Source organism: Pleuronectes platessa, chromosome 3 (genome assembly GCF_947347685.1).
Source record: "Pleuronectes platessa chromosome 3, fPlePla1.1, whole genome shotgun sequence".
Lineage (NCBI taxonomy): Eukaryota > Metazoa > Chordata > Actinopteri > Pleuronectiformes > Pleuronectidae > Pleuronectes > Pleuronectes platessa.
This window is the reverse complement of record NC_070628.1, coordinates 12,459,115-12,472,826: the sequence shown is the minus strand read 5'-3', so window position 1 is coordinate 12,472,826 and position 13,712 is coordinate 12,459,115. Positions and strand designations below refer to the sequence as shown.

The 13,712-nt window shown below is 39.8% G+C and overlaps 1 protein-coding gene across 6 annotated transcripts in view; it reads left to right on the top strand.

Moving 5' to 3' along the window:
* ctnna2 (catenin (cadherin-associated protein), alpha 2) overlaps positions 1-13,712 on the top strand; it is a 270,720-nt gene that overhangs the window by 18,212 nt on the left and 238,796 nt on the right. For 5 of the 6 annotated variants that reach the window (XM_053419591.1, XM_053419593.1, XM_053419590.1 and 2 more), the window contains exons 2-5: positions 5,817-6,012; positions 9,013-9,179; positions 10,267-10,386; positions 11,113-11,379. In XM_053419591.1, coding sequence (XP_053275566.1) covers positions 5,817-6,012; positions 9,013-9,179; positions 10,267-10,386; positions 11,113-11,379 — 750 coding nt within the window. The remainder of the gene's footprint in view (positions 1-5,816; positions 6,013-9,012; positions 9,180-10,266; positions 10,387-11,112; positions 11,380-13,712) is intronic. The other variant, XM_053419592.1, reaches the window with a different exon arrangement.

The window sequence follows — 13,712 nt, the reverse complement described above, 5'->3', positions numbered from 1 at the left end:
CAAGCACGTGTATCATTAGGACTTAGATACCGAGCCTCCATCGTCCATATTTATAGACACTCTGGTTTAGACCTAATGAAAAGTGATTATGTAGTTGCTACACTGGTGGTTCTTGATAGTTGACAGAGTAAAGGAAGCCTGTCACTCAAGAGTGAGTTTTCAAAGTTCCCAATAATAACTAATCAAAAAGCTATACAAAATTATTATCAGTGACCTGATTACTTGATAATTACGAGTCAGAGCGGAGCACATGATTGCTCTATGCAGACAAATTCTACCACTGATAAAGAATAACTACAAAATTCCTGAAATAAAAAAAAGGCAAGCAATTACTGCTTATTGTCAGGCAGCTTATAATTATTCATCTAAAATTGTTAAAAATGGTGACCTATTAACTTCAAAGTTAAAGTGTGTTTTCATTTAAATCATATTCTGTCAGAATCTTCTGCATTCTGTAGCTTAATCTATATTCATACTCAGCCAGGGCTGCTGCACGCAGAGGCAGGAAGATATTTAGATAAAAATAGCGCTGTAAAATCTCTATGAAGGTAGCTAAATTGAATCAGCGTCAGTGCATGCTGTGAGGTTATTGCGGGCGTAATTAAATATACATTGAGCTTTTTAAGTCACTGTTGCAGAACAAAACGTCAACGAGCTCTGACTTGACAGAGTCAGTCCCTGTGGAAAGCTGCATGACACATGCTGTGGCCTTGTCTTGGTGTACGCCACAGCCAAGCCCTGTATTAATGAATATAGGCGCATGTAAAGTGCAGTACAGATGAATCATGCAGACTCATTTCTCTGTATGTTCTCATTGTCTGCTCCATGGATGATTTATCGAAGGCATTAACTCGGTGATTCAGCCAAGATACAATAGAAATCTAGACTGACCACTAATGCCTGAGAAACATGAGAATTACTGTGGCTGCGCCATGCAACTACATCCGTACCACTGCATCTAAAGTTTAAAGTCTAGTTAGTTTATTCTTGTGTAACTTTGTTATATTTAATTTCTGTATATCAGCAACACAGCTGCAGCCACAGGAAGTCTTGAGCTATAGACTGTTGAACAAGCAGCTCAACTTTCAAAATAAAAGCATATATTTGACTATTTTTAATATTAACATAATTTACATACATATCAGGTAATAATCAAGTTACAGATAACCAGGACCACTAGCATCATGCTGTTAAAAATAGCAGTTAGGTTTGTAGGCTTATCTTTCATCCCTATTCTTTCATTTACATCTGTGCCTCTAATCCAGTGCCTGTTGCCAGCTACTGGTACAGGATCTATTTGGGGATGATGTTCGCAGCCAAATAATGGACCTCATTAACCAAATTCACACCCCGGCTGTATAATTTCTTAAAAAGACTACAATGCCAGGTGCACTGGTACACTGCAAACACCAATCTCCTGTGATGGTATTACCATCATGCACAATGCACACATTCATTTTTCCATTTAGTTCCTCCTGATACTTTTATTCCATTTAATTGTTTGTGTTTTTTACCAATAAGGCATCAATCGACAATAAAGATCTCCTGAGTCGTAAAGACCTTGAATCTCCAGCAGCTGCAGTGAGTGTTCATAACAGAGTCTGTGTAGGAGGGAAGTCAAGGTGAATCTTTGGGGCAACACAAATATTAGATTTTCACACAGAAGGCTGTTGCTGACCCATTTTCAACTCCCAACACACTGTTCTCGTCATCTTAAAGTACTAAGTGAATAACCGTTGTGATATTTCGGTAAAGAACACCAATTTCTTTTTTTATTCAGTAATCTCAAGTTGAGTATTGGATGTGGGATTTAAGTAAGTCTAAAAACCACATTAATCACAAATGCGTTCTGTGCAACATGGTGGAAAAGAACACTTTGTTTATAGGCATACTGTGTTTTTCCGATGTGTAGAACAAACTGTGGTAATTATGAAGAGCGTGTACTGATGGAATCCCATTTTTGCATCACTAGCTTCTTTTAAAGCAGCCTGGACTCATTAGTTCACTGTGGACAACTAGAACTCCTCGAGCTGCATGCGAGGTACAACTTAAAAGTAATGGGAGTTTGCCTATATTTGTGTAGATTTGGCCTGTGAGCGATTGATGGATTGTGCTTTTTGTTTGTGTGAGTCGCTGAACGTTGTGCTACAACGCTGGTATGTATGCAGCAGACATACAGTATGAGGGCTTCTGCTTGTGAGGCGGCAGGACTTTGTGCCCAGGCTTTCATGTGTAAATATAATGATGATTTATTGATTCAACAAACTTAGATTGAAATAAGCAAGCTATTGCACTGCCTAATGATGTAAGGTGATATTGGGCAGATGAGTTCATGGTAAATAGATGTATACATTTACTAAGTGCAAGTATGAATACAGATTGTAAAAAAAAAAATAATGTTTTAAAATCGTGAACTACTTTCTAGACAAAAATATATAAAAGCTCTTTATTCCTGAATCCTTTGTGAGTGAGGACATACATCATTAAAGATTGTTTTCCAGAATAGAAGCTCTTTAGTGATGCAGCCTTGACAGGACATAACTTTGCTCTTAGCAGCTTCTCAGGCCGAGAGCTTCTGATATGCTCTATAAACTAATCATATCTCCCCATTGTGCAAGTTCAGCTGTTTTCAGACTCGTTGTCCCACAGCAAACTGATTTCAGTGGGTAATGACCACTTCTGTCCATGTGCTTCCTTCACAGTCGTATGTCCGATAAAGGTGTCATCCCCATATAAACAAGTAGTGGAAATAATCCCACACGTGTGACAGCAATGAATGATGCTGTTCTGTGATCAGTTTATTAAGCTGAATTAGTTTGATGTATTGCTTGATTCTAAATGATTTTATCTGCTGCGTTCACACTTGAGAAGTGATTCGTCCATTTCAAGTGACTTAACAGCCACTGCCCACATATCTTCATGCGTCATTAGGCAAGATATCCACTAGAGGGCAGCTCAGAGTTAAGAGTTTCAAAAAACAACAAACATATCAACGGTGGAAAAGATTGTGATCATGCAACACTAGAAATAGATAATGGTGGCCCGGGTCAAGTAACATCATATAGACGCCTAGTTTCTTACCTCAAAATTTCTTCTGTCATATGGTCGTCTCTCTTTAAATATTGTCTACACTGCCCCCCACGATTCCTGGTGGTACTGCTCCTATTTCGTCTTTTGTCCATTCATCCTTTACGATGACACCCACAAATGAGTATGGACGTTTCTAACATTGAGCATTAATGAGCCTTTCTGTCAGTGACTTTCAAAATATGATATTCCCTCTAAGAAAAGTTCATAATTTCGGTTAAATGATAATGATCCTCTAATGTAGCTCAATGTGGTCAATCCTAATAGTTTGAAAGTGTTTTATTTTCACCTTATTTTTCCGGAAGAAGCCAAAACCAAACTCACAGTGTGTGTCCTGATTCTCTTAAAAGATATGTCTCCACCCTGAGGCTTGAATGTTTGTGAGAGTCACCAAGTGATTGCTGTTTAGCTAAAAGCTTTTAGCTTTGACTAAGGGTGCCTGAGAGTGTTCATCTGAAATGGCTCCTTTTTTCTGTTGTGGCCCTGGAACAGCATTACTGCATTGATTCCATGAAGTAAGATATCATTTTGCACACATGTGATCTTTTCACAAGCTGTCTGCTGTGGGGAAAAATCTATAGCTCTCTACATGAGGAGTCTCCAAGAAGCTTTCTTAATGGACAGTATCTTATTGCATTTCTCCAAAGAAACATTCTCTTGCATATTGTTAAACTAGTATACTACATTTAGATCAAAAGCTCATTTTGTTGGTTTTCATGTCATTTTACAGTTACATTGTTCTTCAAATGATAAGAACAGTGTGATGTATGACGCCATTGTTGCTTGAATTATAGGTTCCTGTCTCAGATGAGACTAGAGTTTTTTGTGTGTCTTTACCAAAATAACCACAACTAAATATACATGAACATGCACACAACTGCTTTCATTTTAGCAAAGGAGGAAAGAAAGAAGTTGATATGTTTAAATAGTTTGAAAATGTGTGGAATGTTGTCACTGGGAACTGGAAACTGCTATTTCAGTATCATTTTTAAATCTTCAGTATCTTTTTCTTTAGCGAGTTTAAAACTTTTTGACATGAACTGAAACTATAATTCAAAGAGGACCTAGCACTGTTAAACTATTAAATTTTTTGACTTCTTTTAGCCCTATCATCAGCAATGTGTCACTATAAGCAAAACATAAAAGCTGCAACAAGTCAACATTGAACATAGAGTAGATGGCTATGGGTCATATATGCTTATAAATATTATTCATTTATTTCATCACAGCAACAATGTATGTTAATATCCAGGATGTATTAGATGGTAAACAGACATGTTTCTCATAGTCAGTTTGTTGGATGAGGTAGAAATAGGCAGATGTAAAGAGCAACAGTGTCAGAGCAGCTCTGACACAGAGAGGGGTTGTGGCTGGTCAGCAGTAATCAGTATCTATTGACAGTGGCCGGGGAGTGAACAACCATAAATCAGCGACAGTGCGTTCGTGGGGGGGGGGGGGGGGGGGGGGGGGGGGCTCAAATCCACAGCAGCAGTGTTTGGGCAAAGATACATCCAAATGTACTTTAAAATAAAATACCTATAACACCCTCATTGACGTGTATTAAAATAAACTACTAAAGACAGCAGCTACTGTATTTTTGTATTTTAAAAATTTCCAGCAGTGTATGAATCACTTTGCAATGTACAGTGTACATGTCAGCCTATGTGATCTATCCCTTACACTGTACACTGACTCTGTTGATTAACTGGACCATTTTTGAGGGCATCAGCTAAGGAGGCATAGGAGCCATAAATCTGACTTGTAACCAGTCAACAGATAGTTAAAACGGTCTGACCCACAGTGCCTGTCTGGTGATGAAAGACCTTGCACCAGGAACACTGACGGCATTGGCAAACAAGTCATTTATAAGCAAACAAGTGATGCTACCTAGGTTGTATGTAATTAATTAATAAATCATTCAATTAAAATCTTGTTCAATAGCACTGAGTAGTTTGAGAACGATTCCCATAAACCTGCCTCCACTAAGTTACACACTTTGACTAAAAGAAGTTATGAGCTACAACAAACACCAGTGGTGGATGGGATAACAAACTGTTGTTTCACTGCTTTGCAGCACAAAGCATGTGCGCATTTACTAAGTTAACCATCTTGTTGAATTATAAACTAATGTTGTTTATCAACTCTGAAATGCTTCATGTTTTTTTGCCCAGTGCACAACCGATGAAAACTTAACATAAGCTGAAAGTAACAAACTAACATTAACTGTGAGAGCTGCTAATGTTAAATATTTAGAAAGAACAGTGCTTAACTTTGATTTAGACTAAGATACCAAAACAAACACTTCTTCTTTGGTTCTCGCTTCTTTCTGGATCATCAATTATCTGAACTTCAGCTATATTTTTAAACTACTCAGGTACAAAACACTAAAGCATTTTGATATAAAATATCAATCAGTAAATTGTCATACTATTTTGTATTTCAAATATGTATTTATTTATGTTTTAACATATTTTCTGCCCATCTGTGCACAGCTGCTTCATCTTGCAACCTTCAGGACTTGTACATACAATGTTACAGGACATAAGAACTGATGCTAACATGTTGTTGTCAGGCAACACAGTGCACCTTGAGAGTTCTTGTAGAGTCCATCCTGTTGAGGTGAAACGTCATAGACATAATGTTTGGTCTTCATGTTTTGCCTCATCTGTGCATGTTAATTTACACGACAAGTTACTCAACCAACTCTAATGTTCTCTTCTCTTACACAGGTGACCACCCTGGTGAATACCAGCAACAAAGGCCCATCGAGTAAGAAGAAGGGCCGCTCCAAGAAGGCCCACGTCTTGGCAGTGTCCGTTGAGCAGGCCACCCAGAACTTTCTGGAGAAGGGGGAGCAGATCGCTAAAGACAGCCACGACCTCAAGGAGGAGCTCATTTCTGCTGTGGAGGATGTCCGTAAGCAAGGTGAGCTTGACGAATGCGTTGTACAGACACTTTATGTTCTTGTGCTGTATCATAATATTGTTGTGATCAGTTCAGATAACTGCATTGTCAGTGTGAAATATCCCCGTGTTTTTGCCACCAGACATCTAGTAATTTCTCTTCGCCCCCAGCGATGTTAATATTGCTTTTCTCCTCCGCAGACCAATATCTGACTCACACATTAGATCTAAAGTGTAGCGTAAGATGAGGCCTTACTCCAAACTTTCAAGAGCATCGTTCATCCTCAGCTAAGGGTCACCCGCTGTCAGTCCCTTAGGAACATGTTCTCTGTCTGTTTTTACCAATTTAACTTTGTCATAGGGCATCCCTTTTTCTATTCGTTTACATTAAGTGTCTTCAGAAAACCAATTTAAATCCAATCTGATTACTTTCGGTAGGTGTGGATCATTACCATATTACATATTTATTTGTTTGAAATTGGCTGCCTCTGTCTCTGACTGAACCTGTCTGTACATTATAATGTCACAAACCATATTCTTTTATCAAACTAGATCCCGCCTGCAAATATTTCATTCCCAGCTCACTCAGGGAGATCGCTACATTCTCTTAAACCGTGATTCTACAATCTTCCTGTCCAGTGTGCTTAAAACGGTGACTGTGAAGTACAACACATGTTTTTGGTACAAAGGGGGGACAGGTAAACAAGACAGCAGGATAAATAACTGTTGTGTACTTTGTGGTTTTTGAGACTGAGTCAGATGTACTGCGGTAACTAGAGGCTGTAGTCTGTAATGAGTTGCATTCAGCTACAATAGTTGAAGTGGGTATATTTCCCCCACTCCCTATTTGATATTTACATCGGCTAAATAGTTGTCACAAGAATGAAATATTGCCTCTTAGATTCAGGCTTCAGCTGTAAAAACACCATCACCACACAGGACAGAAGAGTGTTTATCATAAGACGTGAAGTAATGGATCGTAGTGACCATATAAATAAATACTCATGTTTAGGGATCAATTTGTTACAGCTTCAGACCAACTTTCTGACTTTTGTATTCGCCAAGTTTATGGGACTTATCAATAAAGATGTTCACACAGATTTAGCAGATTCTGTTCAAGGTTTATGTAATTGTAAAGAATTCCAGTATTTATTTATTTTTTTAAATCTCCATATAACTTTATTATGGCAAATCAAATTCATTAAATGTAACAGCCGGAAACCCATTCATAGTTGGACTTTACTTGTACCACCTCATTAATGTAATGAGTTTAATTCGAGTGATGTTTGCCCTAAAGTCATTCATCGTTAAAGCTTTGGCAGTTCTTTCACAGGGCGAGGGACCTGAATTATAAGACCTTTTAGATTTCCACTCTCATTTAAAACTGTTGGGAGATTTCAACTGTCTGTCAACACTGAAAAGAGCAACTCTAAATTTCAGCGAATCACTCTCAATCTTCATGGGAACTAAACTCAGACATCACAGTCGTTTATAACTCTCTAAAGTGGTGTTACTATGTTTCTACGTCAGCAGATCGAGCCACATGCTGTTCAGTGTACGTTTTGTCGTGGTCATACTCCTCCTCCACCCACTGTCAGCTGCATGTGACCGCTGCTGCTGTCAAACACTGAGAGCACTGGCACACAACTCTCATGATGTGTGAAATTGACTGTTACCCTACAGGTCATCACCATAGCGGATATGAGTAAAGGAGACATCCTTCTTCTCACTTGTTTAGTGAGTGAGCTAAAGCCGACAGAAGCTTTTTTAATTTAATTGAGCAAATCTTTAGGGTATGCTTTAAAATAGCATTTTTTTTTGCATTTGTGCATGTATATGTGCACATTTATCTATTTATTAATGCTTGAATCTATTGATTGTAAGGCTCTGCTCTGGGAAAAATCCAGTAAGTCAAACTCAATGCCCGCCTGATCCAGGAAAATACTTCGGTTGTGAAAAGACCAACGCTAGAATAGGAGGTAGAGGTCAATAATCCACATCTCCAAACCATTTTACTGCCATCATGAAAATATAGGTATGCTCCAAAGCTCTTCAGGGCACAGGTGGACTACTGATGGAGCACTCTCTGGATTCTCTCTTTACAATTCACTTCATTTGCTGAGGTTGGATATAATGACATGTCAGGTAACAGTTTTCTACTAATAATATTGAACTCATCAGCACATGTACCATGCTGAATGTTTTACAAAAGACTCTTAAAAAGGAATCTCGTTTTTTTTGCAGCAGCTGTTGTGGCGACCTCATCAGCCGTCCTCAGACCACACAGCCCCCCCCCCCCACCCCCCACCCCCCCCCCCCCCCCCCCTGTACTCCTCATTAGCTCACACACACAATTATGGCCCTGTACCAGCAGCACTCTGAGTGTGTGAATGTGTGAGAGCTTGTTTGCCTTAGTGTGTTTCTTCAGTTTGAGTGTAAAAAATTGGCAACAAAAAGCAAAGAAAGAAAAAAATGTGTTTTAAAACAAGAACTGATATTCTCCTGCAGTTTGTCTTTGAATTTGAAAGTATTAGGGATGCATTTTGTTCAGCTGCATCCTGTATTCATTGAACTCTCAAAAAGAGAGGTCAAACTAAACCACCTTTCAGCTTATTATGTAGAGAGAAATCTCATCTGCTGTAAAGACTCTGCAAGGTGTCAAGGTTACAAGCCCTCAGATTTTGAAATGTCTGTGTTTGTGTGGGTTTGAGCAAATTGCTCTGAAGGCACATTCTGACATATCTGCAACCTTCTGACAATCTGCACAGTTTTATGAGCTCTAAACTAAATTAAGGCAGTTGTGGACCTTACATGGGTTGAAGAACAGAGAGATTCAAGGAACTATCAATCAGCTCAGTCAATTTACACTACAGCCTTAGTCACGATATGTACACACATGCAAACAACTGAATCAATGCAGTGTACAGTTCAAGCTTTCTCAAACACATCGATGATAATCTGAGGTAAAGTGTGATCACGTCCCTTTTTTCCTACTTATCGATTTCTCCCTTTCCTCCTGCAGGAGACTCGATGCGTATTGCCTCGTCAGAGTTTGCTGACGACCCTTGCTCCTCCGTGAAACGTGGCACAATGGTGAGGGCGGCCCGCGCCCTGCTCTCTGCCGTCACCCGCTTACTCATCCTCGCTGACATGGCCGATGTCATGAGGCTGCTGGCCCACCTCAAAATTGTAAGTGCGATCACCTCCCAAAGGACAAAATGTTCTAACTGAACAGGAGTTCTACAGTGTGGTGTCTGGTTGATATTAAATCAAGAGTTATGAGGTAACAGGGTTGTGATATGTTGTGTTGGAGTTGCTGTCACAACTGTGAGGTGTAACACTGTCAATGTTCATGTTTTTGTAATGAACTCATATATGTCAGAACCCCTGAATGTATTATTAAGACTTACATGCACAGTGCACGTAAAGGCCAGTATATGCACTTATCACAACCCATGCACACACTAGCATATACAGTAGATTATGTTATTGAAGGGTATCATTACCTGGTTCCCCAGTGTGATTAGCTACTTATTCCCATCACATCTCACTCACTTAGTGCAGAGTCATCTGAAAAAAGTGTCTCTGCCCCTAATTTTGGAAATGGCTCAGGGATTTGAAAGAGAAGAATGATATGCAATGGGTATAATCTGAAACAAACTAATGCTGGGATGCACCTTCAGTCACTTCCTCTTTCCCTCACAAACACGCACACACATACACAGACACATACACACACACACACACACAAACACAAACACACACAGACACATTCCCACACTCAGTCCTTTATTCCAGCTTCATTCTGGAGGCCCACCGAGGGGCTTAACTCAAGCCAGTATAATCCCCGCCATCAAAGACCACTTAAAAGTTATCTCTCTCTCTTCTCTCTTTTCCATTACATCTTGTGCAGCACTTTCATTAGGGATAGAAATGGGTTTAGAATCAGAGTGTACCGAAAAGGGATGGAGCTCGGCAAAATGAGACCTATTAAATTTGCACATATAAATGCTGATTGTTCTCACAGTTTCACATGTGAAAAAAACCCTACTTGTGACGAACACATGTATTGTGTTGTTGTTTTACTGTGACCGTAATCGTTGAGGATTTAGTGCCTAATTAAAAGATGTAGGTCATGACCTTGTTATCATATGTGCTCTCTGACTTTTTCAAAGATTCAGCATTTATTTGTATGTCTGTGTGTGTCTGTGTGTGCATTTGTGTCTGTGTATCTCTATGTGTGTGCGTCATGTGTGGTCATGTGTGTGTCTGACAGGTAGAGGAGGCCCTAGAGGGAGTGAAGAATGCGACTAATGAGCAGGACCTGGCCAACCGCTTCAAGGAGTTTGGAAGGGAGATGGTGAAGCTTAACTACGTGGCAGCCCGTAGACAGCAGGTAAATGTCTTTTCAGAACACAAGAAACCTCTCTTGACTTACATGTCATGTTAAGATGAAGGAAGATCCAATGGGAAATGACTCCTTCTGGAGATAAATGGAGTAATAATGTTATGATATGAGGCATTGTTTAGTTTTTACTAACCTTCTGGAGGGCAGCCACAATCGCCAAATATATAATCATATAATAATATAATAATAGAGAGCAAATCAAATTGGTTCTAGAATAGCGCCCTGTGGCACCCCACACATAGACAATGCTTGGGAAAAGGTAAATCCATCAATGGACATATTTTTTTGTGGCTGCAACATGGGAAAATATTTCTGTTCAACATCATTTGAATAACTCTTACCACACGACTGTAATTCAGCTAAATATCCGCACCAGTGCTCATTTGAATCACGCAAAAAATAACAATGTTTTTTTTATGTGGCCTCCGGTACGACAAGTGTCCTGATGGCAAGCGTTCATTCTGCTGATCTGTCCCAGAACAAAACACTGAACTGAATCCCATCCAGCTCCAGGGCCGCTGAACTGCTGACACTCCTCAAACTTTGTTTGGTTGTTTCTAAACCAGTTAATCCTTTAGGATGTTATATTTGCTGTTATCATTTTGTGGTTTATTTGTCTCTATTGCGAAAAATAGATACTTTTTTCTTGGAGGGGGAGGGACTGACTCAAAGTTATTGTTAGTGCTTATTTGAGAGTCTTCGCTACCTTCGCAGGAACTTAAAGACCCCCAGTGTCGAGATGAGATGGCGGCTGCACGTGGGGCCCTTAAGAAGAACGCCACCATGCTGTACACGGCCTCTCAGGCCTTCCTGCGCCACCCGGATGTGGCCGCCACACGTGCAAACCGAGACTACGTGTTCAAGCAGGTGCAGGAAGCCATAGGAGGCATTTCCAGTGCTGCTCAGGCCACCTCACCCACTGATGAGAAGCACGGCCACGCTGGCATCGGGGAACTGGCTGCTGCCCTCAATGAATTTGATGTAAGTCAGCAAGCTTTCTGTTCTTCTTCTCTGTGTGTTTGTGTGTGTTCAGACGGATGTATCTTAACTTTAGGACCATTAACTACCTCCTACATCTTTGGACTCTTTGTCTCATATGGCTCATGTGCTCCAGGAAAACATTTTATCATTTTAATGTAAACATCTGTATAGCTTGGTGTTCTGTAGTTGCATCCTAATCATCGGAGATTTCCTAGTTTGATATTTAGGATGGCATTAAGATGGCAAGCTCGCCATGTTCTTTTCTGACTATAACAAAGAAACAAACATTAAGTCAAGTTATCTCCAATTTTTTATCGTACCCCTCTGTGTGCTTGTCAACATTTCCACTATTTACTGAGGCACGTTCATTGCACATTACAAGTGATGCACTGCACACCACCAGCAGTTCTTATCTGCCCCACTCCGTTCCACCTGACATTGGTGCTGCATCCGCAAGGGCTCTCACTCTGAGACTTGTGTTATCTAAATATTGACTGAACACATTTTTCTCTGTCTCTCTGTCCTTAACTGTTTCGCACATACACAAGCAAACACAGACACACACACACTAGACACACTGTGATCTACTAAACATGTGTGTAGTATATAGTGTATGTTTTTGTCTCTACACTCTTTTAGCTGCTGTTCTGTCTTTTGTTGTATTATCTATAAGATGCTCAAGATGAAAGTAATTGACTTTATGTGTGTTTAGAGTGAGACTTCTCCATAAACACCATTCTATGCTGCCATCTAGTGGTTATACATTGATAGTGAGCTATTAGTACGTGGCCTGAATAAAGCCGGTACCTTGGTCTTATTTAATTGAACATGTCTATAGGTCAGATTATTGAGATGATTCTGGATGTTGGCTTGAGTTTCAAAGTGTGTGGTTAAAAGCAGTACTTTGATTCCTGTATCAACTTTTTGACCTAATTTCCCCTTTAAGCTTGTGTTCATATCTAGCTGGATATTTGATTGGACAGTTTCCATTAAGATTTAAAATAACAGCAGCGTGCAGTACAGTTAGCAGTCTGCTTCTAGTGGGGCTGTCCTCTGAGGGCCAATGAATTGGTCATGCAATCCCTGAGTCTACTCTCTGTTTGTGGATCCACTCATTTTTGCTGAAAGAAAGGAAAGAATACATTTTCAGGCCTCAGAGTGTGAGACACAGATTCAATTAGGAGGCAGCTCGACAGGGTCAGGAGGGGAATCCCTGACTTCATGCATTAGCAAGGGTGTGGACATTTGAAAGACAATTATGCTCTCAAGAAGAAAAGTGAAGGCAAGAGAGGCTCTGCATCCAGACAGAGCTTCATCAGTAATGAAACACGAGTGGTTACTGTCTTCAGACTGGCACAGCATTAACGGTCCAATGAGCTGGGGTTGAGGCTGTTACCAGAGTCCCAGATTCGGAAGTCTCTACTGATAACATTTTTGTATTTTATCCCACAATATCAAACAGTTATCTACTCTGTTCGGTGTAGTACATGGTTTATCACACACTACAGCCCCTGAACACCGTTATGACTGATTTTAATAAGATGTCATTTTATTAATGACCTAAAGTGACAACACTGTATTGTACTATTATGCCCTTTGCTGCCAAGTGATATTGAGTTCAGCATACTTAGTATTGTTTGCACTATAGTCTCGGTAAGTCTTCTGCTGCCACTGGTGAAGGGCTGCATATTAATTCGAAAGAAAACATGGTTGCCATGGTTATCAACAGCAAGTGACATGTGAGGCGACGGTGCTAACCAATGCACCACTGTTCCATTCAACAACCTTTTTCTGATATATTAGAGAATTATGATATACTCTCATCATTGGAATTTTGAAAATCAGATTTTTCTCATAGACTCAACGACGTAGTTTTAACCATAATCAGAGCAGCATTCGTACAACCATGAATATGCACTTCACCAGGCACTGCAGATTCATTAATCTCTAGTCACATGTATCTTTCCTTTTATTATAAGTTTCATGGTTATATAAAACACAATGAGTCTATGAGAAATATCCCTGTGCTCTTCCCACAAGTTGTTAGTTCACAGTATGTGAGTGACCCCTTGTGGGAAGATTTGAACATTGCAATGAACTCATATACTCCTCTATATTATATACTTCTATACTACTGTTTAATTCTAGTGCTGATCCTGGTATACATGTATTTTGCATGAAGCATTGGGCTTGAATTATCATATCCACTCTGGTTTTTTTGGATTTTTTTACAGTTTCAGTTTTTTTAAAAGACCTGAATGATTCACGTCTGCAGACAGGCAGCAGTTCAATACGATAAACTGCCCTTTGCTTAACCTTCTGTGTTTGCCTGA